General features: G+C 43.9%; 1 protein-coding gene across 1 annotated transcript in view; it reads right to left on the bottom strand.

The window, feature by feature from the left end:
• Positions 1-27973, bottom strand: part of LOC144495554 (protein LYRIC-like) — a 70852-nt gene that overhangs the window by 10530 nt on the left and 32349 nt on the right. Inside the window, exons 4-8 of the mRNA XM_078215646.1 lie at positions 15869-16057; positions 14606-14860; positions 10399-10485; positions 6301-6399; positions 2308-2432 (exon numbers count right to left, since the gene is read on the bottom strand). Coding sequence (XP_078071772.1) covers positions 2308-2432; positions 6301-6399; positions 10399-10485; positions 14606-14860; positions 15869-16057 — 755 coding nt within the window. The remainder of the gene's footprint in view (positions 1-2307; positions 2433-6300; positions 6400-10398; positions 10486-14605; positions 14861-15868; positions 16058-27973) is intronic.

Genomic DNA, 27973 nt, shown 5'->3' with positions numbered 1-27973 from the left:
ATTCATTTGAAAACTAAGCCAACTGGCTGGAGTGGCCGGCTCCCACTGCTGGTCACTAAAGTACCGAAAGATGCTGGGTGTGGTTTCTGGGCAGAAGTGATCCCTTGCCCCTCCCCACCCCTCCCGAAAAGTTCAAGTGCTCCAATACGTGACGCAGCTGGGAATTCCACAGTTAACACTTGGCACAGCTGCAAATATCACAGCCTTGCTACTTTGGCTCAACCCTGTGCAGAGAGTTCCTGGTGTTGAAAGGTGGAATGGTGTTATCGGGTTAAAATTCATACAGTAGTTTTCCAACGCGAGTGGAATTTTTCAGCTAAGATTGATTCTGGAGGGGCAGAGAAAGAAGCGGACACCATCAGATCCATCTAATTCAATCTGCCCCTTTTTACTCTCTCACCTTTTCCCTTCAATTTCATTATTTCTGCCTTAGAGCTTGGAATTTTCTGTTTGTTATTTGTCCCTTCACAACATTTCCCATCTGCTTCAAGGATTATTTTTAAACTCTTATCTTCCGCGAAGCAGAATAACTAAGGACTCCACATACCCCGGACATTCTCTCTTCTGCCTTCTTCCGTCAGGAAAAAGATACAAAAGTCGGAGGTCACAGACCAACCAACTCAAGAACAGCTTCTTCCCTGTTGCCATCAGACTTTTGAATGGATCTACCTTGTATTAGGGCAGTAAGGTGGCACAGCGGATAACACTACTGCCTCACAGTGCCAGGGATCCGGGTTCGATTCCCGACTTGGGTCACTGTCTGTGTGGAGTTTGCATGTTCTCCCCGTGTCTGCATGGGTTTCCTCCGGGTGCTCTGGTTTCCTCCCACAATCTGAAAGACGTGCTGGTTAGATGCATTGACCTGAACAGGTGCCGGAGTGTGGCGACTAGGGGAATTTCACAGTAACTTCATTGCAGTATTAATGTAAATCTTATTTGTGACTAATAAATATATAAACTTTTATATTACATTGATCTTTCTCTACACCCTAGCGATGGCTGTAACACTACATTCTGCACTCTCTCCTTTCCTTCTCCCCTATGTACTCGATGAACGGTACATTTTGTCTATATGGCATGCAAGAAACTGGGCCTTGGTGAGGCCATACCTTGAGTATTGTGGGCCGAATGGCCTACTCCTGCACCCATTTTCTATACTTTTCACTGTATCCCAATACATGTGACAATAATAAATCAAATCAAAATAGATTTAAAGCAAGTGGCAGAGGGACTATATGGGAACAGGAGAAAGTTTTAAGAGCATGGTAGTGATGTGGATCTCTGCCTGAGAAAACGGTAGAAACCATTGTTATTATTAAAAGTACTTGGGGTGCATAACTAAATTTAAAGCGGCATGGTAGTACAGTGGTTAACACTGCTGCCTCACAGCTCCAGGGACCCGGGTTCAATTCCGGCCTCGGGTCACTGTGTGGAATTTGCACATTCTCCCCGTGTCTGCGTCGGTTTCCTCCGGGTGCTCCGGTTTCCCCCCCACAGTCCAAAGACATGTGGGTTAGGTTGATTGGCCATGCTAAATTGACCCTAGCATCAGGGGATTAGCAGGGTAAATATGTGGGGTTACTGGAATAGGGCCTGGGTGGGATTGTGGTTGGTGCAGACTCAATGGGCCAAATGGCCTCCTTCTGCACTGTAGGGATTCTAACAAGGAGATGAACAAAGAGCTGGAAAAGGAGATTAGGCTGAACAGCTCATTTTTGGTGATAGAGATAATGGGCCAAGTGGTCACTTTGTGCTGTACATTTTCGAAGCTTCTATGAATTTATCTCCTGTTGCTTTACCGGCACTAAAGCCTCTCAAATTAAAAAATAAAACTTTCGACCAAAATCATTTTACTAAAATTACTCATGGAATTTAAAACCATATTCATGTGTAAATTAGGCACAATATTTTAAAACAAAAATATTCACTTTAACTTTGGTTACAAGGAGTCTCAAACCCAAGTGCAATCCCATTAGCTGGTTAAAAAATAGAAGCCAAGTACATGCAAGTCTTCCGACACTAACAATAGTGCATGCTTCACTGCAAAGTGGAAATGGATGAGAGTTCAAGAGTGATTGATTTCAGAACATGTCTGCAGGAATCACCATTGCAAAGTGCTAAAGGACACGGTTCCTCCTGTAGTCCACCAATGTTTGACCTCAAGTCAGGAGTTGTGCACACACCTGTGTACACAATTGAGTATTTGCCAACAGGCGTTGCCACTGCTGCCCCAAGTGTACAACCTCACGCAGTGTGAAGTGAAGGTCAATGAAGAACAATACTGCAACAACAGCTTGGGCTACTAACCTTCTGAGTTTCTGCAACAACATCTTCAGGCTGCTCAGTTGAAGTAGTTTCCTCCACCAGCCAATTTCCCCACTCTTCTGTCGGAGCGTTCCAGTCAGAGCTCGGGTCAGCTGTCGAGGTGCCATCTATAGAATGGTGGGAAAAGTGTGAAATCAAATCAGAGTAATCGCTAAAGCTTTTGACTTTACTTTTTTTTTTGTTTGTCTCAACTTCTGAGGCAGCATATATATATATATATATATAGAATCCCTACAGTGCAGCAAGATGCCAATCGGCCCATTGAGTCCGCACCGACAGAGCATTCCACTCAAGCCCTATCCCCATAACTGCCACATATTTACTCTAATCCTCCCAACCTACACATCTTTGGACACTAAGGGGCAATTTAGCATGGCCAATGCACCTAACCAGCATGTCTTTTGGACTGTGGGAGGAAACCGGAGCACCCGGAGGAAACCCACGCAGACATGGGGAGAATGTGCAGACTCCACACAGACAGTCACCCAAGGCCAGAATAGAACCCGGACCCCCGGCGCTGTGAGGCAGCAGTGCTAACCACTATGCCAAACGTGCCATGGATATAAATACACTGAAGACTTAAGCACCATAATTGTGAACCTAGGGACGAAGGCTCTCCAAATCAGCGATCACATACATTTAAACTGAGGTAAAATGTACTAGGTAGCAATTATGTTGACTTCAGATGTTCAACACTGAATATTTTAAACTTGGATCTTAAATTTAGCAAGGCAGGCACACAATTCTGGAGTTAACCACCAACTAAGAATCGAACAAATGAATGAGAGCGTTTCTATTTTTGTAGATAGCTATTTGTCTTTATTGCTTCCAGATAATTTGGGGGCCATAGCGAGTAGTAAAATTAGCAGAGTAAACAATAAAGCAACAGATAAGAATCAGATCAGATTAGATCAAGCCAACTGCAGAATAGACAGAAACTAAAAATTCAAGATCTTTGTTAAAGGCCAATTTGATAAACTTCTTATCCTTTCGTTTATGCAGAAGGAATCGGAACATAAAATATAAATTTCGAAAAGTTGGGGACATAAACAGGTGGAATGGAAAAACAAGATACTCGAGGAATACACGTTAAGACGTTTTTAAAACTGAGAGTTAATATTGGTGGAGCAACATAGAACATACCCTGAAAATAAACCCTCAAGGGAATTCCATTACTAGTAAACAACCATTTATAACCACACTGGGGAAAACAACAATTATAACTGCAACATGCCATGGCTGCATAACAGGGTACACTAGCATAAAGTATTTGGTTCTAGATGTTCCTCAGAACAACAGGCTTTAAATGTGCCATTGCCTTTCAACATCATCTACTGTCGAAAGACACCTCTGAAAAGGTAACCGCAGGTTATTCCACTTCAGGGGGTTGAATGCATGCATGCCACCAGGCTACAGGAACCCTAGTATAGCTTTGGATTCTGAAATATAAAGTTGTCAAGAGTGTCATTCGCTGGTGAAATCCCACGTTTGAATGAGTATCCATATTCAAAGATGTGCAGGTTAGGTGGGTTGGCCATGCTAAATTGCCCCTTAAGTGTCCAAAGATGTGTAGGTTAGGTGGATTCGACAGGATAAGCGTGCGGGTTACAGGGATAGGGCCTTGGTAAGATACTCTTTCAGAGTCGGTGTAGACTTGATGGGCCGAATGGCCTCTTCTACACCATAGGGAGTCGATGATTCGAGTATCTAGATATTGGGCACCTAACTTGGCTACGTTCCTGACATAACATCAAAGTTCAGTGCTAGTTGGAAACTCCAGGTTACAGCCAATAATAGAGTGGTGCAGCACAGAGGGTGGCCATTTGACCCATCGAGTCTGTGCCAGCTCTTTCAAAGAGCAAATTAGTTTGTCCCAGTCCCCTGCTCTTGCGCCATATTTCTGCAATATGTTTCCTCCAACAGCGAACTTATTTGAATGTGTTCTATCAGCAAACCACTTCAAGATCAAGGGATCAGCTTTGACGTGTTGGGCAGCCACTGCTTTTCCCAGACTTGTGTCAAGATAATTATTTAGACCAGAAATTTAATTTGCGCATGGCAACAAGAGCCAGCTGAAGGCATGCCCATTGGTTGAACATTTGTGACCTAGACCACAAGGTGCTCTTTTAAAAATAGGCACAAGTGGAACATTTCCATAAAGTTCGAGCTAGACCCATCCTGACATAGGAAGGAAAGGAGGCCATTCAGCCCCTCTGGCCTGTTTCACCATTAAATGAGATCATGGTTGATCTGTATCCCAAATCCATCAAACCACCTTGGCTCCAAATCACCAAATACCCAAGGCTAGCAAAAAATCTACAATCATAAATTTAAATTTATTAGCTTGCTTTTGTGTGGGAGGGTTCCACACCTCTATCACAAATACCGTTCAGTGAAGAACTGCTTCCAAACTTCTCTCCTGAATGACCTGCTCAGAACTGAACGCCATGACCCTTTCTGTTGGACCCTCCTACAAGCAGAATAAGTTTATCTCCATCTATCCTATCAATTCTTTTCAAAATTCTAAAAACGCCAATGAAATCACGGCCTGTGGTTAGCACTGCTGCCTCACAGCGACGGGGAAAGCGGTTCGTTTCCCGGTTTGGGCGACTGTGTGTGGAGTTTGCATGTTCTCCCCGTGTCTGCGTGGGTTTCCTCTGAGCACTCCGGTTTCCTCACACAGTCTGAAAGACGTGCTGGTTAGGTGCATTGGCTGTGCTAAATTCTCCCTCAGTGTACCCCACCAGGCACCAGAGTGTGGCGACTAGGGGATCTTCACAGTAACTTTATTTCAGTGTTGATGTACGCCTACTTGTGACACTGATAAATAAGTAGAAATGACCCCATAATCTTTGATACCCCAGAGAATACAAGCTGGCATTTGCTTTCAACAACTGTCTCTGTTGAGCGATTATGAATCCTGAAGAATTTCAAATGATTTATCTTTTAGATTCTGGGGAACATTTGACGATAGAAAAATTCCTTATAAAGAGAAATTTTGTTCAAACCACTAGCTACCAAGAATTTATAACTTTTTTTCTTCTCCTCCTGGGAATGGTCTACCTTCCTCCTCTTCAGAAGTTGAACTCCTTGAATGGACAATGTCCTCTGATACCTCGCCCAAGTGGTCACTTCTCATTTGGATCCAAGTAGGATGATGCAGCAAGTTATTTAATTGTGGCAAGAGATCACAAGGATGGTTCAGGCACCCACAAACATTTGTTTGTGACCGGGGTTAGTGACCGAAGCACCCAGCCAATTTTTACCATCCTAGACCAGGGGAACCACGTCAAGCTACTCATGTTGTTAGCTTGCTGAACTAATCGGGGAGGAGACAAACTGAAAGGAGTTTCATACAGCCGGAACCCAAGTCTCAGATAACATATCAAACCCAACCTCCAATTTAATGATTTGGCTTTTGAAACTGCACACAGAATCCCTACAGTGCAGGAGGTGGTCATTCGGCCCATTGAGTCTGTATCGACCACAATCCCACACAGGCCCTATTTCCATAACCCCTCATATTTACCCTGCTAATCCCCCTGACACTAAGGTGAATGTAGCATGACCAATCAGCCTAACCTGCTCATCTTTGGAGTATGGGAGGAAACCGGAGCACCCGGAGGAAACCCATGCTGACATGGGGAGAATGTACAAACTCCACACAGACAGTCACCTGAGGCTGGAACTGAACCCGGGTCCCCGGCGCTGTGAGGCAGCAGTGCTAACCATTGTGCCACCGTGCTGCCCAATTTTTGTGGCACAACTGCCAACATTTCTAACTACATGGATTTTGCTGCATTGGCAACAAAATGGGGTCATACGGCTGTTTCTTTGATCAGCTGCTGGCTATGATATAACGCAGGTTGTGAAGATTCATCAACTTCTGTTGGTCATCAACTACCCAGTTTACTTTGCCCAATTTTATCACGTGATTCACTCGCAATTAGAAACACACACGACAGGATCACATACTTATTCCAGACCAGGCATCGTCCACAGGATTGGGAGCGGGGTTGGCATCCCATTGAGGATCAGCGGTGCTCGACTGGGAGGCTGGCTCACTGGAGGTACCTGAAAAAGAGGGAGGGAGGAGGAAATTATACATGTCCAAACTGGCATGAAATTAGAGGTTTCAATCAAAGATAACTGCTCAAACCGGAAGGAAAGATCCATTTGGATTCTTAATTTTGATCGACTGATTGGGTTTCCTGTGAAATGAACCAACTTTGCTGCTTTCAGCATAGAGTCATAGAGGTTTACAGCACGGAAATAGGCCCTTTGGCCCAACTTGTCCATGCCGCTCTTTCTTCTTTAACCATCAAGTTCATCCCAATTGCCCACATTTGGCCCATATACCTCTATACCCATCTTACCCATGTAACTGTCTAAACGCTTTTTAAAAGACAAAATTGTACCCGCCTCTACTACTACCTCTGGCAGCTCGTTCCAGACACTCACCACCTGCTGTGCGAAAAAATTATCCCTCTGGACCCTTTTGTGTCTCTCCCCTCTCGTCTTAAACCTATGCCCTCTAGTTCTAGCCTCCCGTACCTTTGGGAAAGGATGTTGACTATCTAACTGATCTATGCCTCTCATTATTTTATAGACCTCTATAAGATCACCCCTAAGTCTCCTACGCTCCAGGGAAAAAAGTCCCAGCCTATCCAGCCTCTCCTTATAACATTCCTACTGTTTACTTTTTAATAAAATACGGTCACAAGACTAAACCGCAGAATGCTAAACAATAGCAAGTGCTGAGAACGATCTTAGTTAGAAGTGATGTGGAGATGCCGGTGTTGGACTGGGGTAAGCACAGTAAGATGTCTCACAACACCAGGTTAAAGTCCAGCAGGTTTATTTGGAATCACGAGCCTTCATCAGGTGCGTGAGAACAGCGCTCCGAAAGCTCGTGATTCCAAATAAACCTATTGGACTTTCACCTGGTGTTGTGAGACTTCTTCTTAGTTAGAAGTGGTTGTGATGGGGCCTTCTAATCCAACTGTTCCTCCAAAAAGATTAAAGATGGCGCCGGAGTGAGGCGGCTTCTTGCAAGCTCTCTCCAGCATACCCTCTAATTCCAGCTTTTACTCTTGTTCTATGCTTTTAAAACTGTATTCTAACTATTTTACACCCTAGCTATGACTGCAACAATATATATCCTGCACCCTCTCCTTTTCTTCTCCCCGATGTACTCTATGAACAGTATGCTTTGTCTGTATAGTGCGCACGAAACAATACTCTACACTGTATCCCAATGCATGCGACAATAAATCAAATATTTTTTTAAAAATGGGAAATGGAGAAAGATTTAGAAACTCTGACTAGTGACTTCAGATAATAACAGCTGATTACAATTGCAGAAATCAAATGTGGGGAGAAACTGACCTCCAAAATAACCATTTGGGATCAATAATTCTAAACTCAAAAGTATCTTCAACTTAACTATCAGGAATCCAGTGGAATTATCCATCCATTCAAACATAAACATATGGCTTAGAAAGAGGCCATTTGGCCGATCATGTCTTGGTCCATTGTTATGTAGGTTATAAGACCTCAATGAATATCCAAATATTTTAAAAATGTGATGCGTTTCTCTCTCTGCCCCTCTTCCAGCTAATGAGTTCCAGAGTTGCTCTTGGGGAAAGAAATACTGAATTCCCCACTGATCCATTACTGTAAACCTCTGCCCCTTATGCTTTTTTAATTCATTTATGGGATGTAGACATTGCCGGCTGGACCAATGTTTGTTGCCCATCTCTAATTGCCCCTGAACCAAGTGACCTGCTAGGATATTTCAGAGGGTAGTTCAGAGTCAACCATATTTCTGTGGGTCTGGAGTCACCTGTAGGCCAGACGGGGAAAGGACGGCAGATTTCCTTCCCTAAAGGACATTCGTGAACCAAATGGGTTTGTACGATAATTGACAATTGCCTCATGGTCATTATATGATTCAATTCAAATTCCACCATATACTGTAGTGGGATTGAAACCCGGATCCCCACAGTATTACACTGGGTCTCTGGATTACTAGCCCAGTGACAATACAATTACGTCATCACCTCCCCAGGTTATTGACCCCTCTGCTAATGAAAGTCAAGCCCTTCTCATTCACTTCATTTGGGAATGTTATCTCATTAATTTAATTAAGCAAATGAACAGTTGAAGGATTAATTGCTCGAGTCATTCTCAACTGGAGTTTTGTGTTTCTCTTTTTAATCGTAAATAAGAGATTTGTTGTGGACAAAATGTAAAGAGCCTCGGGCACTCAAAGTCACAGGTGTCAGTATTCAAGGGCTCAGCTGTTACTGAAGGGCTGGATGGCATTTTAAAAATATATATATACGCATCTGTAAAGAGCTGTTTGCCAAGATTGATTTGACCAAACTTAGCACTTTGGACTATTGGGAGTGTGAATCCATTTTACAAAAGGAACTAATCCTCAACATAAATATTAGTTTTACAAACTAGTAACTTATTTCAAAACAATATTTAACCTTTTCTCAATTCCTTCTCCATTCCAAAGGAGGTGAGGTACAGGAGTAGGCCATTCAAACCCTCAAGCCTGTGGTGACATTCAATTCAATGATGACTGATCCACGCCCTTCAATGGTATTTAAAGAGCTCTCAGCGCCCAGCCTAACATGAATGCTTCAACCAACACGGCTAACAGTTTATCTGGTTACTTCTCACATTGCTGATTATCAGATCTTGCTATGCACAACTTGGCTGCTGCATTTGCCTATAGTACAATAGTGACTGCAGCTCAAAAGTAATTCTTTGGCTTTGAAGCGCTTGGGACACCCACAAGGACTCAAAAGTTGCTTCATCAATTAAATGACTCCATTTCCTTGCACAGAAAACGGTTGAGAAAAGGAAGGGAAAAGAATAAAAGCAAATTACTGCGGGTGCTGGAATCTGAAACCAAAAGAGAAAATGTTGGAAGATCTCAGCAGGTCTGGCAGCATCTGTAAGGAGAGAAAAGAGCTGACGTTTCGAGTTCAGATGATCCTTTGTCAAAGGGTCGTCTGGACTCGAAATATCAGCTCTTTTCTCTCCTTCCAGATGCTGCCAGACCTGCAGAAATTTTCCAGCATTTTCTCCTCTGAAGGGAAAAGAATTTTGTACTTTAATATTCAAGCAAATTGTTCGGGTTTGGACACCTTCAAATCAATAAGATTTTCCCTGAGCAATTTCTGCAGTCACGATGAGTGAATTTGAAAAGGGAAAGGATCATTTATCCCATGATTCCAGAATTTCACATTCAGGACCTTCCAGAGCAGGTACAACAGAGGCCAGCCACAGAGAGAAAAGTTCCTTTTAGTCTGTCCCAGCAAATCGCATTACTTTCAACATTAGAACATCAATGTGGCAGTTGGGAAATTTTCAATTGGTTACGATAGCCATCGCCCAGCCTCAAAGACAGGTATGGCGGTATGATGGCTGTGCACCGGACTAGGTGGTCTGCAGGCCCAGACTAACCATCTGGAGATACGAATTCAAATCCCGCCACGGCAGCTGGTGGAATTTAAATTCAATTAATTAAATAAACCTTGAACTGAAAGCCAGCGTCCGTAACGTTGACCATGTAACTACAATGTCGTCTGGTTTACCAACACCCTATAGGGAAGGGAATCTGCTGTCCTTATACATTCTGGAGTAGCACAGCACTATGGTTGACTCTGAACTGCTCTCTGAAATGGCCCATCAAACCACACAGTTGCATTCAAGGCGGTGGTTCACCACCAACTTCTCAAGGGTAATAAGGGATGGCCAATAAATGCTGGCCTTGCCCACAACGCCCACAACCTGTGAATTAACTAAAATCGACTGGCAATTTAACTTTCATATGTACAAGTCACAGGGTACTACCAGCAACACACAGAATAAATACAAAGCAAAACCTTATCAGAGCAGTACAAAATGGTTCCCTAACATAACATCTGAACAATCAAGTGAGCAATGGCCAAAAATAACAGCGTACATGAACAGTTTGGTAAGTAATATCATGCAAGAGTCATTTCTGGTCCTATATTAACAAAACAGCTTTCAGGCTGTAAAATAAATATTTACTGGCCACTGCAGTCTTCGTCCCCACAGTAGAGAAAGGAGGTTTCTGCTCTGAGGTATTCATCCTGTCATTGACACCAGCCCAAGCCCCTGAAAGGAAGAACAAGAAATGTATTTACATCAACTGAGATTTTTTTTCCTGCAAAAGACAGAACAACTCGTATTTATGTAAAGCTCTTAACAAAGTAAAACACTCCAAGAGTCTGTTATAAGATCAGCAAAACTTTACACCAAGCAAGAGAGGGTGCCAAAAGTTGGTTAAGGAGGTAGGTTTTGAAGAGTGCCTTAAAAAGGAGGAAGCTGGTTAGGCACTTGAAACATTAGTGGGATAGAGCAGGGTTTTGGGACTGACTGGACTGATCATAGTGAGGTGGCATGGGGCTTGATAGGCTGAATGTGCTCTTTCTGGACCATAATGACTCAGAGAGGGAGGTACAAGTGACAAACAAGAACACAATTAGCTGAGCGCTCACATTCGTACGATAACGGGCAAGTAAAACCAGGATTTACACTCAGAGGTCAGAGCTTCAAGCTATAAAAGGGTGGCACGGGGGCTATCACTGCTGCCTCGCAGCCTGGAACCTGGGTTCAATTCTGGCCTTGAGTGATGGCGTGGAGTTTGCCTGTGTCTGCCTTGGTTTCCTCCGGGTGCTCCAGTTTCCTCCCACAGTCCAAAGGTGTGTAGCTTAGGTGGATTAGCCATGATAAATGTGTGAGGCTATAGGGATAAGGCGAGGGAGATCCTGGACGAGATACTCTGCCAGAGAGTCGGTGCAGACTCGATGGGCCGAATGGCCTCTTCCTGCAAAGAACAAAGAACAGTACAGCACAGGAAACAGGCCCTTCGGCCCTCCAAGCCTGTGCCGCTCCTTGGTCCAACTAGACCAATCGTTTGTATCCCTCCATTCCCAGGCTGCTCATGTGACTATCCAGGTAAGTCTTAAACGATGTCAGCGTGCCTGCCTCCACCACCCTACTTGGCAGCGCATTCCAGGCCCCCACCACCCTCTGTGTAAAAAACGTCCCTCTGATGTCTGAGTTATACTTCGCCCCTCTCAGCTTGAGCCCGTGACCCCTCGTGATCGTCACCTCCGACCTGGGAAAAAGCTTCCCACTGTTCACCCTATCTATACCCTTCATAATCTTGTATACCTCTATTAGATCTCCCCTCATCCTCCGTCTTTCCAAGGAGAACAACCCCAGTCTACCCAATCTCTCCTCATAGCTAAGACCCTCCATACCAGGCAACATCCTGGTAAACCTTCTCTGCACTCTCTCCAATGCCTCCACGTCCTTCTGGTAGTGCGGCGACCACAACTGGACGCAGTACTCCAAATGTGGTCTAACCAGCGTTCTATACAGCTGCATCATCAGACTCTAGCTTTTATACTCTATACCCTGTCCTATAAAGGCAAGCATACCATATGCCTTCTTCACCACCTTCTCCACCTGTGTTGCCACCTTCAAGGATTTGTGGACTTGCACACCTAGGTCCCTCTGTGTTTCTATACTTCTGATGACTCTGCCATTTATTGTATAACTCCTCCCTACATTATTTCTTCCAAAATGCATCACTTCGCATTTATCCGGATTAAACTCCATCTGCCACCTCTCCGCCCAATTTTCCAGCCTATCTATATCCTGCTGTATTGCCCGAGATTGCACTGCAGAGATTCTCTGTAAAATTGTACTGCCAGCCCTAGGAATTTTCTGCCTAGCCACAAAACGCTGAAGGAGTCAGTTTAATTCCACTCCCCACCCCAGTCAGCAAGTTCTCTCCTGGACAACAGAAAATCCTGGGCTATGCAAGCAGCCTGGTCTCTGCTGAAGCTTCTAAAATGGTCCAAATCTGAAGCGAAAGATGATCCAAGTCAATTTGGAGGCACCAAAATAGAAGCCAGACTTGCAAGCGCTACTTTTTTTCTTAAAATAGTTAAAATCTATTAAGCACTCAGTTTCTTTTTCCAACTCCCAAGTTTTTAAATAGCAGATTGCATATTTCCAATTTCAAACATAATAATATCTTTAAAGTCACGAAACGCAAAAATAATTCGTCTTTTAACCAGAAGAGTTTATTTTCTATACAAATAGAAAAATGTGGGATAGGAAACCTCGCCCACTATATGCTATATATCCAAAGTTTCTAACCTTAGCCTGCAGGATAGAACCCAAGTGCAGAGTGTTCTGATGAAAGGTCACAGGACTAACTAACTCTGCTTTTCTCTTCACCGATGCTGCCAGGCCTGCTGAGCATTTCCAACAGTTTCTAATTTATGCAGGGCTTCACTGTCCCTTTACAGAAAAGCAGGTAAAGGACACGTGCTGAAAGGGGAGATGGTGGTGCAGTGGTAATATTACTGGGCTTGTAATCTAAAGGCCCCGTTTAATGGTCTTGGGGCATGGTTCAAACCCCTCCATGTCAGCTGGTGGAATTTAAATTCATTAATAAGTCTAGAATATACAGCTCGTCCCAGTGACAGTGACCACTGATTGTCATTAAAGACCATCTTGTTCACCAGTGCCCTTTGAGAAAGAAGTCTGCCATCCTTCACCCAGTCTGGCCGTGTGATTTCAGACCCACAGCAATGTGATTCACTCTCAACTGCCCTCTGAAAGGGCAATTAAGGATGTACAACAAATTTTTCTGCTTTATTTATGATTTTGTACACATCTTGGGCGGTGAATCAATGGAATTAATTGCCACAGAAGGCTGTGGAGACCCGGTAATTGAGTGCACTTAACCCAGAGATAGATAGGTTCTTGATTGGTATGGGGGTCAAAAGTCACGGGGAAAAGGCAGGAGAATGGGGTTCAGAAACTTATAGTTATGATTGAATGGTGGAGCAGACTCAATGGGCCAAATGGCCTAATTCTGCTCCAATATCTTATGGAATTGGACAATGCACGGTTGCTCTTTAGAAGCATTGAATGGATCAAATGGGATGTTCTTGCAAGTTCCTCTGTTTCTATATTATTGGGCTAAAAATGTGATAGGAGAGTACAAGAATGAACAAACTGACTACAAACACAACTTCAAATAGTTCGCTGCATCTTGTATTTCCTTGGTGTTGACTGGGCTACTGTTATGTACGTGCCAACAGGAGCCAAGATATCTAGAAACAAAGTCAATGTTTAGCAGCCTACTTAAATATGATGGGGATGCTAATAAAATTAATTACTAGATTCACATATCCCAAATTGTACTGGAAGAACTTCAAAGTAATTCCCAAGCTATGTTCAAAAGGCTTGAACCGAAACAGGAACAAAGTTTGAGAGTTTTTGATTTTGAAATCTTCGACCCCCTACAGAGTAACTTGCTCATTCGCGACCCTCCATTCATTATTCAGTTTTTCATGTTTGGTTACATTAATAGTAAAGGATTTCTTTTGGTAATCTAAAGTTTATTTATTAGTCACAAGTGAGGCTTACACTGCACTGAAGTTACTGTGAAATTCCCCTAGTCGCCACACTCCGACGCCTGTTCGGGTAAATGCACCTAACCAGCACGTCTTTCGGACTGTGGGAGGAAACCAGAGCACCCGGAGGAAACCCACGCAGACATGGGGAGAATGTGCAAACTCTGCACAGATAAGCCAGGAATCAAACCCAGATCCCTGGCGCTGTGAGGCAGCAGTGCTAACCACTGTGCCACTGTGCTGCCCAATCTTTTACACAAAACACTAAATTTGTTTTAATCTATGCAGTCAGACTTAAAATTATAGCCAATTTGGGTTAGTCTTTAACATTGCAAACAAGAAGCAGAAATTGAATATTAATGCTTGCGTGTTTTCCAACGTGAGTGTGTAGGGCAGCTCCCAAGTGACTGAGAGCTGTGGCTCTTACTACATTAGGGTCCAAGATAACAAGACAGCCTCAGTGGAGAGCAGCACAGTAAACTTGACCCAATCTCCACATTTCTCAACATTAAACTGTGACTCACATTTCCTCTCTCTAACCCCAGGGTGCTCAATACTCTTCTGCTGCCCAAAGTACTATACTGGCTGAGCTCAAATGATGAGGAACCGAGTCCGGGAACCCTTTGTTCTTTATAACCAGTTGCAACATTTACTGACAAAGCCATCAAGAGGTTACTTTGAGAGACACACAGGCACACCAAAAATCTTCAACTGTATTAAAAGGAAATTATTTCAATTTCTCTCACGTTTAATTTCAGTACTTTCAATTAAGAGACACATGATTCAAGACTCACCAATGCTGGGGAAAAGTGCATGCTCACTCCAAGTCTTATCGACTAAGGGTACTGCCCATTCTTTTCCCCCTGCATTGGTTTCACTGCCATCCTGGCCCCAGGCAGGCTGGTCCGGGCTTCTTTTTGCATTTGCCAATACTGGGATTTGTCGCCATTTTTCATCTTTAGCTGCATTAATCTGAGTGGACAGTTTCGCTGGGACATCACACCAGCCTCCTCCATTCACTGTTAGCTGTTCACCCCACCCGGCAGCAACTTTGAAGAAAAAGGGAAAAAAAAGAATACACATCAACGAGCCTTATTCAGCGTCAGAGATTTGACCTGGTCTGAAGTAGTGGCTGTGTTTACCATCATTTGTTGCGCCAGAAGAGACATTTAAAATGCATTTTACAACTGAAACCAACATCAAGTTGATTGATACCAAAAAATAATTCCAAAATTAGTTGCACATATTAATAGTAAGAATCCAAGTAAATTAATCCTCTTCTGCAGAGGTTTTGAGTTATACGCTGATGGCAATTTTAGGTCTGAATAACAAGCGGTCTAATTGACCAAACTCCTTTTTATTGGCAATGGCTGACTGTTGGTTATGAATATTAAGATAAGTAAATTATCTTCATAAATGGAAACAATTTAAGCTCTTCTTCGCAAATAAGTGTCAGTTGTGGCTTCGTAGCACCCCTGCCCCCAGCTCCAAAGCCTTGAAAACAAAAATCTAAGCTGACTTGCCCAAGTACAGTACGGAGGGAGCCCTGCACTGTCGGAGACACCGTCTTTCAGATGTGATGTTCTACTGTCTCAGGTGCACATAAAATGGCAATATTACAAAGAATGAGCAAGGGAGTTATCCCCAGTGCTCTGGCCAGTGTCTATCCCTTGATCACTAAGCAGATCATCTGTTCTGACTCTTGTCATTTGTGGGGAGCTTGCTACACACAGATTGGCTGCCACATTCCCTACATTGCAAATAACTCGATTTCAAAAGTAATTGATAGGTTATAAAGTGCTGGGGTCATGAAAGGATCTGCAGAAAATCAAGTCTTTTGTCTTTTAAAACTAAATACAACTAGAAATGAAGATTCTCGAGACACTGTTTTCTGGGAGTGTGGCACAGGCTCATAAGAAAATGTTATTACAACACAATATGGCACTGAACTTTGTGCCCAATGCTATTAATTCATCACCAACTAGGAGTGCCGGATAATTTTCCTGCATTGTAGAATTTCCATCCATTGTATTTAAGTCCTCCCTTTACTGACCAACCTGCAGTTTCTGCTCCTTTGGTCTTCCGAGGGCCCAGCCCAGCTGAGGCTACCGTATGTTGCTGCGCAGAAACAGCTTCCGATCCAACTGCGGGCAGACTAGAATCCACAGAGGAAGTTTCATTGATGCCTTTATCGCGTCTGCGCTGTTGTCGTTTTTCCCGGCTACTGATTTTGGTTTCCCATGCCCCTGTAAAAGAACCAAAACGAAACTTTGGATAAATATTTGAGAAAAAAAAGTACTTAAAAAATATAAACAACTCTCTTTTTGATTGATTTATTATTGTCACATGTATTAACATAGAGTGAAAAGTATTGTTTCTTGCGCGTTATACAGACAAAACATACCGTTCATAGAGAAGGAAACGAGAGAGTGAAGAATGTAGTGCTGCAGTTATAGCTAGGAAAGATCAGCTTAATGTGAGGTAGGTCCATTCAAAAGTCTGACAGCAGCAGGGAAGAAGCTATTCTTGTGTCGGGTTGATACGTGACCTCAGACTTTTGTATCTTTTTCCCGACGGAAGGAGGTGGAAGAGAGAATGTCCGGGGTGCGTGGGGTCCTTAATTATGCCGGCTGCTTTTCCGAGGCAGCGGAAAGTGCAGACATATCTCAAAAGAGAATCAGATAAATACTTGAAAGGGAAAAATGGACTTGCCATGGGGAAAGGACAGGGAATGTGGGACTAACTGGACTGCTTATTCGCAGAGTCAACACATACAAAAGGGGCCAAATGATTTCCCTTTCATAGTGTCTCATTGCACGATTGTGTGGAGAAATGGGACTCGGTGAACCACACTGAGGCATTGGTTGCAATGGACCTCCTTACACGTTGTGCAACTCTAATGCTGCTATGATGATACTCTTTAAATTTACAATTTACCTAAAATTTCTCATGTAGTAAGCCTAAATCATTGAATCATAGAATCCCTACAGTGCAAAAGGAGGCCATTCGGCCCATTGGGGCTGCACCATCTTCCGAAAGAACATCCCACCCAGGCTCACTCCCCACACTCTCCCCGTAAACCTGCATATTTACCATAGCTAATCCACCTAACCTATATCTGACAGGATGCTAAGGGGCAATTTACCGTGGCTAGTCCACCTATCTTTGGACACTAAGAGCTAATTTAGCGTGGCCAATCTGTCTAACCTCAAGTTTCAGGTATCAGACTCAATTTCCAAAGCCAAGCTAGCTGAAAGCAGAAAAGTTCTTTTATCATGTGTTTGAATGCAATTATTTAACTGCATTGATCCAATCAGTTAATTCGCTGTCCAGTCTGAAATACTGGATTGAAAAATTGTCAGTTCTGCACTCCCTTGCAGAATATGCACCAAAATAAAAAGAATCAACACGTATTTTTAAACTGATTAATAACTGGTGAATTGATTAATAACTGGCGGACCTTGTGAATTGCTGCTTATGGCAAGGTGGTCAATACAGATTCTTTTTCCAAAGCTAGGGGAGTCTAAAACTGGAGGGCATAGGTTTAAGTTGAGGGGAGCGATACAAAACAGCATTCTTTTCATTCAGAGGGTGGTGAGTGTCTGGAACGAACTGCCAGAGATAATAGCAGAGGCGGGTACAATTTTGTCTTTTGAAAAGCATTTAGACAGTTACATGGGTAAGATCGGTATAGAGGGATATGGGCCAAAAGCGGGCAATTGGGACTGGCTTGATGGTTAAAAGCTAGGCTGTATGGACAAGTTGGGCTGAAGGGCCTGTTTCCATATTATAAAAATCTATGACTCTGTCGTTACTAGAACTTGGACAAGACTTTTGAATGGACCTTCCTCATATTAAGTTGATCTTTCTCTACATCCTAGTTATGACTGCAACACTACGTTCTGCACTCTCTCCTTCTCTATGAACGGTATGCTTCGTCTTTATAGCGTGCAAGAAACAATACTTTTCACTGTATACTAATACATGTGACAATAATAAATCAAATTAAACAACAGTAAGTTGTCAGAGTGTTGCGAAAAATCTTGTACCGGCAGGATGGAGGAAGTGATTGTGTGGTGGTAAGTTTTTAGAGAGATATGGAAGATAAAATGTAAGAACCACTGCCTAGGTTGAGTAATGATGTGGAGATGCCGGCGTTGGACTGGGGTAAACACAGTAAGAAGTTTAACAACACCAGGTTAAAGTCCAACAGGTTTATTTGGTAGCAAAAGCCACACAAGCTTTCGAGGCTCTAAGCCCCTTCTTCAGGTGAGTGGGAATTCTGTTCACAAACAGAACTTATAAAGACACAGACTCAATTTACATGAATAATGGTTGGAATGCGAATACTTACAACTAATCCAGTCTTTAAGAAACAAAACAATGGGAGTGGAGAGAGCATCAAGACAGGCTAAAAAGATGTGTATTGTCTCCAGACAAGACAGCCAGTGAAACTCTGCAGGTCCACGCAACTGTGGGAGTTACAAATAGTGTGACATAAACCCAATATCCCGGTTGAGGCCGTCCTTGTGTGTGCGGAACTTGGCTATCAGTTTCTGCTCAGCGACTCTGCGCTGTCGTGTGTCGCGAAGGCCGCCTTGGAGAACGCTTACCCGAATATCAGAGGCCGAATGCCCGTGACCGCTGAAGTGCTCCCCAACAGGAAGAGAACAGTCTTGCCTGGTGATTGTCGAGCGGTGTTCAGCGGTGATACGCTGCAAGAAAGGATGTCCCGAGGCATGGTACATTGGGGAAACTATGCAGACGCTGTGACAACGGATGAATGAACACCGCTCGACAATCACCAGGCAAGACTGTTCTCTTCCTGTTGGGGAGCACTTCAGCGGTCACGGGCATTCGGCCTCTGATATTCGGGTAAGCGTTCTCCAAGGCGGCCTTCGCGACACACGACAGCGCAGAGTCGCTGAGCAGAAACTGATAGCCAAGTTCCGCACACACAAGGACGGCCTCAACCGGGATATTGGGTTTATGTCACACTATTTGTAACTCCCACAGTTGCGTGGACCTGCAGAGTTTCACTGGCTGTCTTGTCTGGAGACAATACACATCTTTTTAGCCTGTCTTGATGCTCTCTCCACTCCCATTGTTTTGTTTCTTAAAGACTGGATTAGTTGTAAGTATTCGCATTCCAACCATTATTCATGTAAATTGAGTCTGTGTCTTTATAAGTTCTGTTTGTGAACAGAATTCCCACTCACCTGAAGAAGGGGCTTAGAGCCTCGAAAGCTTGTGTGGCTTTTGCTACCAAATAAACCTGTTGGACTTTAACCTGGTGTTGTTAAACTTCTTACTAGGTTGAGTAATACAGCCGAGGGCAAAAAGGAATTACTGAGCTGAACAGCTGACAGGCTTGGCTCAGTGGGTAGCACCATTGCCTCTGAGTCAGCAGGCTGTGAGGTTAAGTCTCATTCCTGAGAGGTGAATACACCATCCTGACTGACATTGCACTGGAATGTCAGAGAAATCACTGCACCCATTGGAGATGCTGAGTATTTTCCAGTCCGTGTACAGTACTATTTCCTCGGGTTCAGTGTTAAAACTAGTGCCTTTTTTGATATGCATTAGTGACCTGGACTGCAGCACTGGGGGTATAATTTCAAACCTGCAGATGATACAAATACCTGGAAATGTAGCGAGTACAGTCGCAGACTTTCGGAGGGCAGGGTCGGTGACAACAACTAACAGATGAAATGTAATGCAGGGACAGTTAAGGGGGGGTTTCAGAGTTACTCAAAATTATGAGGTATTTTGATAGGGAGAAAATCCCCTAATCGCCACACTCCAACGCCTGTTCGGGTCCACTGAGAGAGAAACTGTTTCTAATGCTAGGAGGGTCAATAACTGGAGGACAGAGATTCAAGATATTTTGCAAAAGAATGAGGACAAGTGGAGGGGGAGCAATGGTAATTTAATATATAAAGCTCATCGAGTTATGATGATCTGGAATGCGTTGCCTGAAAGGGTTCCAAAAGCAGATTCAATAGTAACTTTGAAAAGGAAATTAGATACATACCAGAAAAGGAAGGGGAAAGAACATGGGAGTCGGACTAATAGGATACTCTCAAGGAGCTGGCACAGCCACAATGGGCCGAATGGCTTCTATGATACATACAGATCAACCAGAGGGTGGTGAATCTCTGGAATTCTCTGCCCACTGAGGTGGTGGAGGCTACCTCGCTGAATATGTTTAAAGCGCGGATGGATTCCTGATCGGTAAGGGAATTAAGGGTTATGGGGATCAGGCGGGTAAGTGGTACTGATCCACGTCAGATCAGCCATGATCTTATTGAATGGCGGGGCAGGCTCGAGGGGCTAGATGGCCTACTCCTGCTCCTATTTCTTATGTTCTTATGAACCAACCACCCAGGGGCCCTGGGTGATAGATGGGAGGGCTAGTGCTGCCAAGGGCACAATTCTTTTGGAATAGCAAAAGGTGAAGGGAGAGATGTGTGCGCAGATACAGTGGGGTTAGCACTACTGCTTCACAGCGTCAGGGACCTTTGGGTCACTGTTTGTGTGGAGTCTGCACATTCTCCCCATGTCTGCGTGGGTTTCCTCCAGGTGCTCCGGCTTCCTCCCATAGTCCAAAGATGTGTAGGTCAGATGAATTGGCCATGTCCAAAGATGTACAAGTTAAATGGATTAGCCATGGGAAATACGTGGCACTATGGGAATAGGGCAGAGGGGAGGGCCGAGGTGGGATTTTTTTGGCCGAGTCGGTACAGAATCGATGGGCCGGATGGCCTCTTTCTGCACTGTAGGGATGCTACTCTATGGATTGTATCGGAGGGGAAAGAAATAGCGAAGGATGATCTGTTGAATGCAGACAATCTGAAGCAAACCTGTGTAAACGTTTTGAACAACAATCGACTCATACCAGAAAATGCCAACGCTGAGAGTTTTAACAATAGCCATTTCACTCAGATACGGGTTATCACATCTTAGCAAAGAAAGACTTACCTTCACAGGAATATAACTGAGAGCATTGGGAGTATCAAATCCCAAAATAACAAGTACACTTTGTCTTGGGAATTGCAAATTACTCAAATCACTTGTGCATGGATTGCATGAAAACCTTTCGCATCACATACTTAAACAAAATGTTTCTTGGTGTATGCGGCTTGTTCAAGACAGAAACGGATAGATTTCTGGATGTAACGACATCAAGGTAAAAGGGGATAGTGCAGGAAAGTGGCGCTGAGGTAGGTGGTCAGCCATGGTCTAGTTGAATGGCGGAGCAGGTGTGACGGGCTGAATGGCCTACTTCTGCTCTGATGCATAAATCAGAATCAAATTTCATAAACCCAGTAGCTCAAAGTTAACAAAGTTATTTTGACAAATTGTCAGATCTTAAGTTAGAAAGGCTGCTATTTATTTTCCATGCAACATCACCACTACAAGAGGTTTTTTTTTACAAAAAAAGGACTAAAAAACAGTCCACTTTTAAACTCGTCACATGAGTGAGGAAGGAATCCCTCACATTTGAAGCTGGATATCAAAATTAGACTTTTTCATTCATCTTAGTTCTACCACAACTGTGCTACTGAATATAGGATGGGAATCAGGGTTAAGTAGGGGTCAGCAGGCATGTGCAGGCAGAATCATATTGCCTTTCAGATGTCTTGGATATAACTAAGGGTCTTTTTTTTTTAAAAAAGAAAGTTTTTTAAAGAAAGTTTATTTATTGGTGTCACAAGTAGGCTTACATTAACACTGCAATGAAGTTACTGTGATAAACCCTTAGTCGCCACACTCCGGCACCCGTTCGGGTACACTGAGGGAGAATTTAGCACGGCCAATGCACCCTAACCAGCACATCTTTCGGACTGTGGGAGGAAACCGGAGCACCCGGAGGAAACCCACGCGGACACGGGGAGAACGTGCAGACTCCGCACAGTGACCCAAGCCGGGAATCGAACCCGGGTCCCTGGCGCTGTGAGGCAGCAGAGCCATTGTGCCACCCCGAAGGCTGAATTTTAAATTTAGCTTTCAACTGAAACTTCCTGGATGGAAGGGTTAAGCAAGAACCCAGTTGTTGCAGCCCACTGTGGAAGTAATGATGTTGGTTGGAGAAGGAAAGGCCTCTTACACAAAGAACATGAGCCCACAAAATGACTGCAGAGTTAGTTTTCTCAGGAACAATCTTATGCCACATGTTAAGCCTGATAGGCAGCAAAAGATAGAGCAACTTGAATTAGCAATTGGAAAAGTTTTGGTCAAATTTTCAGGTTAGCGGGGGCACCGGGATCATATTTGGAGCTGGCAGTGGAGAAAGACAATACCGGGGAATCTTGGAGGTGAAGTCAAAACTGGTTACCTCAGGTGGGGTGGGATGGAGAAGGCCTAACACAGCAGACTGGAGCGATATCAATAACAGATGAAAGCAGGTGAAAATAGAAGGGGAGATGTACCACAGAAGGGTTCGGGAGAAGGGAAAAGGGTCCTGGGGAAGATGAAAGGAGCAGGCCAACAGCCTTTACATTTAAATTATTAGAATTAAAACCAGGAATCTTGAAGCACCAAGTGGAATAGAGGATCATAGAATCCTACAGTGCGAAAGGAGGCCATCCGGCCCATCGAGTCTACACTGACCACAATCCCACCCAGACACTATACCCATAAACCCATGCATCTATCCTAGCTACTCCCCCTGACCCAAGGGGCAATTTAGCATGGCTAATCCTCCTAACCCTCACATCTTTGGACTGTGGGAGGAAACCGGAGCACCCGGAGGAAACCCACGCAGACACGGGGAGAACGCGCAAACTCCACACAGACAGTGACCCAAGCCGGGAAATTGAACCCTGGTTCCTGGCGCTGTGAGGCAACAGTGTTAACCACTAACAGGAGCTTGGGTGTAGTCAGGGTGGAACTGGAAACTAAATATTCCCGACTAGGAGGGAGGGAACAAAAGAGGAATGACATTAATTAATAACACAATTACTGCCATAATAGAAGGAACATTTCCAAGCTGATGGCAGTGAAGTATTCTATATGAGAATTGTTAAATGGAAGGTGGCTCCCATGAGGAGGAGAGTGCGCTGCATTTGAGACCAGCTGCTCAGCGAATTACTGCCATGGGGGAATGATGTTTCAACGTACACCTGGCTAACCAACCAGATCCTGCAGGCAGCAAATCAGTGGCAGCTCTCTGGGTTCAGACATTGTGCCACTCCTTCTGAATCTGTATATAAATAGTCTGCCGAAAACACCATTGGGAAATTCATCTATGGCAATGACATCGCACCCTCTCCTTTCCTTCTCCTTCTATGAACGGTATGCTTTGTCTCTGTAGCACACAAGAAACAATACTTTTCACTGTATCCTAATACATGCAACAATAATAAATCAGATCAAATGCCTTTGACATTCAAACTAGTGACATTTCCACTCTGGGGAAGGTTCAGTGGACAAGCCAGCCTTTCCCTGCCAGTTAATATTGTTTTCCTACAAACATATATTCACCTGCACAATGCTAATGCCTCTCATGAACACATTAGCAACCTAAATGGTCAACTTCTGAAACGTGGTGATCCCCCTGTTTACTAGGGCTCATGATGTGGAGATGCCGGCGTTGGACTGGGGTAAGCACAGTAAGAAGTCTCACAACACCAGGTTAAAGTCCAACAGGTTTATTTGGTAGCAAATACCATAAGCTTTCGGAGCAATGCTCCTTCGTCAGATGGAGTGGTCTCTGTTCTCAAACAGGGCAGACACAGAAATCAAATTACAGAATACTGATTAGAATGCAAATCTCTACAGCCAGCCAGGTCTTAAATGCACAGACAATGTGGGTGGAGGGAGCATTCAACACAGGTTAAAGAGATGTGTATTGTCTCCAGACAGTACAGCTTGTGAAATTGTGCAAGTCCAGGAGTCAAGCTGTGGGGGTTACTGATAATGTGACATAAATCCAACATCCCGGTTTAGACCGTCCTCATGTGTGCGAAACTTGGCTATCAGTTTCTGCTCAGTGACTCTGCGCTGTCGTGTGTCGTGAAGGCCGCCTTGGAGAACGCTTACCTGAAGATCCAAGGCTGAATGCCCGTGACTGCTGAAGTGCTCCCCCACAGGAAGAGAACAGTCTTGCCTGGTGATTGTCGAGCGGTGTTCATTCATCCGCTGTCGTAGCCAGCGGGATGTTGGATTTATGTCACATTATCAGTAACCCCCACAGCTTGACTCCTGGACTTGCACAATTTCACAAGCTGTACTGTCTGGAGACAATACACATCTCTTTAACCTGTGTTGAATGCTCCCTCCACCCACATTGTCTGTGCATTTAAGACCTGGCTGGCTGTAGAGATTTGCATTCTAATCAGTATTCTGTAATTTGATTTCTGTGTCTGTGCCCTGTTTGAGAACAGAGACCACTCCATCTGACGAAGGAGCATTGCTCCGAAAGCTTATGGTATTTGCTACCAAATAAACCTGTTGGACTTTAACCTGGTGTTGTGAGACTTCTTACTGTACTAGGGCTCAACCATCAACTGGCCGCTTACCGACAAAACGAACCATCTGAAAATGTCCGAGAAAGTCCAAGTAACCCAAACACCAAACTGCCCAGCTCCACCTGGAGAGGAGATACCTCAACTTCAAGCCTTCGTTTGGCTTCATGCACTGTGCATGTCGAAAGGCGCACAGTGGCAGTGGCACGATGTGCCCTTCCTCGATTGTCAGATGTCTGCAGTAGAGTTCTGCCACATAGTCTTTGAGACGCAGTAGCAAAATTGGTGAACTGACTTTCGGACAAAAATCTTGTCAATTCACTAATTTTTCTGCCCACTGATAGTGCAACTCCCCTTCAAGATACCCAAATGTGATCAACCTTTGCCACTTCCTCAGCAAATGGATTGAACATTCGACAACAGGTAGTGCTATAAATCATATTACCTCCCGTATTATTGTCAATCAGGATTTAACTAGCCACGTAAGGAAATTTGGCATGTCAGCTACGACTCTGACCAACTTTTACAGATGCACCATAGAAAGCATTCTTTCTGGTTGCATCACAGCTTGGTATGGCTCCTGCTCTGCCCAAGACCACAAGGAACTACAAAAGGTTATGAATGTAGCCCAATCCATCACGCAAACCAGCCTCCCGTCCATTGACTCTGTCTACACTTCCTGCTGCCTCGGCAAAGCAACCAGCATAATCAAGGACCCCATGTACCCCGGACATTCTCTCTTCCACCTTCTTCCGTCGGGAAAAGGATACAAAAGTCTGAGGTCACGTACCAACCGACTCAAGAACAGCTTCTTCCCTGCTGCTGTCAGACTTTTGAATGGACTTACCTCGCATTAAGTTGATCTTTCTCTCCATCCTAGCTATGACTGTAACATTACGTTCTGCACTGTCTCCTTTTCTATGAATGGTATGCTTTGTTTGCATAGTGTGCAAGAAACAATACTTTTCATGTATGTTTTCATTACATAAATCAAATCAAGTCTTAGCGGAACCATTCTCCACTGCTTTTGAACTGGATTGGGTAGTGTGCCTGGAATCTTCACATATGAAGATACATTTAAAACCTTCACCTTTGTGAAAATGATACCTCTCAATGGACAAATACCACGCTGGCCAATTCTAAACTGTTTGCTCAGAGTATATTTTCAATAAAAGTCAGTTATTTTGAAATGATCAGGAAAACTTTAAGAAATCTTCACAGAGTTCAATTTGAAAACATATTTTGGAAAATGCGGTAATGGGACAGCTAAATTTTCTTCTCAATTGAAAAGAGCTTTGTTTTCTTTCTTGAAAAAGAAAACTACTGTTTTGTATTCACTCTCACTGGGTTTTAATTGCTGCTGAGTTAGCCATGGCTGTGCTACAACTGGCTTCTGGACTGCATCGCAGCCGGTGGCACTCACGCCTCAGGGTCAGAAGATTGTGGGTTCAAGTCTCAGGACTTGAGCACAAACATCTCCGTTGACCCTCAGTGAGGGAGTGCTGCATGTCAGTGGAGCTGTCTTTTTGATGAGATGTTTAGCCAAGGCCCCAATGCCATCGCAGGTGGGGGTAAAAGATCCTGAGTCACTATTGTGAAGAATGGTTGAGAGAGGCGTTGCTTTGTGGGACACGACAGTGCAACAGTTAGCTGCAGAGTTTCCTACATTACAACAGTGATGACACTTACAGAGTAGCACAATGAGTAAAGTGTGCAGGGATGCCCCAAGGTCAGAAAAAGTCCTGCAAGCTTTAAATGCAAGCGATTTTTATACTATGGAGGGGATTAAGTCAGAGAGAGGATTCATGTACTTGATTGTGTGCACAGTGAGGTGAGGCCTTCTGGAATTGGATTCCAGCAGAGAGTCCAGAATTTCAAAAGTTGGGGGGAGGGTGAAAGGGAAGGGAAATTGGCAGAAAGTAAGAAAATATCAATGCAACAAGGACAGATAAAGATTTCCCTAGAGCAAACGTGGTTGTCTTCACTCTTTCAAAAAAAATTGCAACATTCTTTTCCTCTTTGCTAAACTAGTAACAGAAACCAGATGAGCAAATATTGCAGACAGGAAATGTCAGCTTGTGAACCAATTCTCCTCTTGCACTGGTTGCCAGAATACGGCTCAATTATTGTCAGTAGCAAACAGTCCCTTATTGAACAGGCTATCCTTCTCGCACAGTCCAAAACAGGGAGTGCAGGCAGACTCTGAACTGTTCAGTACAAACGGCTAGGAGTTAAATAAATTCTCTCTTTCAGCTTTCCCCTTGTTAAAAAAAAATGCTGAGTAACACTGGTCTTAAAATCGAAGGAAAACGATGATGTATGTACCAGAAAGATCTAAAGGTAAAGTTGCTGTAATCCCAGATGGCAATCATCAGTAACCTCAGAAAGATATGACTTAATAACAGCCTAATAAACCATGGCCGGGTAGGCAGCGGCGTAGCGATATTGCGCTGGACCAATAATCCAGAAACCCAGGGTAATGCCTGGGCACCCGTGTTCAAATCCCACCACAGCAGATGGTGAGATCTGAATTCAATAAAAACTTCTGGAATTAAAAGTCTAACGATGACTATGAAACCATTGTCGATTGTTGTAAAAGCCCATCTGGTTCACTGATGTCCTTTAGGGAAGGAAATCTGCTGTCCTGACCCGGTTTGGCCGACATGTGACTCCAGAGCCACAGCAATGTGGTTGACTCTCAACTGCCCTCAGAAATGGAGGGTCGTTAGGGATGGGACTGGGGCAGCATTTGAATAAATTGAAAAAAATTTGATAAGGGCCGTTGTGATTGCGATTGAATAGGATCCCTACTGGTTCGATTATGAATGCTGTGTTTGTTATTTTCAGTGACATTATTTTCCACCGACCAGTTGTTAGTTGCTTTACTGGAAGATTCCAGAATTTTCATTTATTTATTCGGTGTGGTACCTCAGTCAGAGTTTTAGTTTGTCCTAAGTTTTTGCACCGGTTCACTGGAGTGGAACCTGGCACTACAGTTGTTCAGAGATTCTTTCCACCCACAAGCAAGGAAGCAAAGTTTTTTGGAAAATAAATTCACAGCAAAGTTAACAAAGTTCACCTTCAGTGAATGATTACAAGCATTGGTGGGTTGGCCGTGCTAAATTGCCCCTTTGTGTCAGGGGATTAGCGGGGTAAATACGTGGGGTTGTAGGAATAGGGCCTGGGTGGGATTGCTGTCAGTGCAGGCTCGATGGGCCGAATGGCCTCTTTCTGCACTGTAGGGATTCTATGATGAAGCACGGTTGATTCACAATTCAAATTAACAGATGATTTGAATTAAAACTGTACAAAATAAAGGCTGTTATTTTTATTCAATGTGATCTTTCTACCATTTAGAACCATGCTGACATAAGAACATAAGAACATAAGAAATAGGAGCAGGAGTAGGCCATCTAGCCCCTCGAGCCTGCCCCGCCATTCAATAAGATCATGGCTGATCTGACGTGGATCAGTACCACTTACCCGCCTGATCCCCATAACCCTTAATTCCCTTACCGGTCAGGAATCCATCCATCCGCGCTTTAAACATATTCAGCGAGGTAGCCTCCACCACCTCAGTGGGCAGAGAATTCCAGAGATTCACCACCCTCTGGGAGAAGAAGTTCCTCCTCAACTCTGTCTTAAACCGACCCCCCTTTATTTTGAGGCTGTGTCCTCTAGTTTTAACTTCCT

Source organism: Mustelus asterias, chromosome 7, assembly GCF_964213995.1.
Source record: "Mustelus asterias chromosome 7, sMusAst1.hap1.1, whole genome shotgun sequence".
In the NCBI taxonomy this organism is placed as follows: domain Eukaryota; kingdom Metazoa; phylum Chordata; class Chondrichthyes; order Carcharhiniformes; family Triakidae; genus Mustelus; species Mustelus asterias.
Note: the sequence above shows the minus strand (reverse complement) of the source record. Positions and strands in the feature narration are given on the sequence as shown.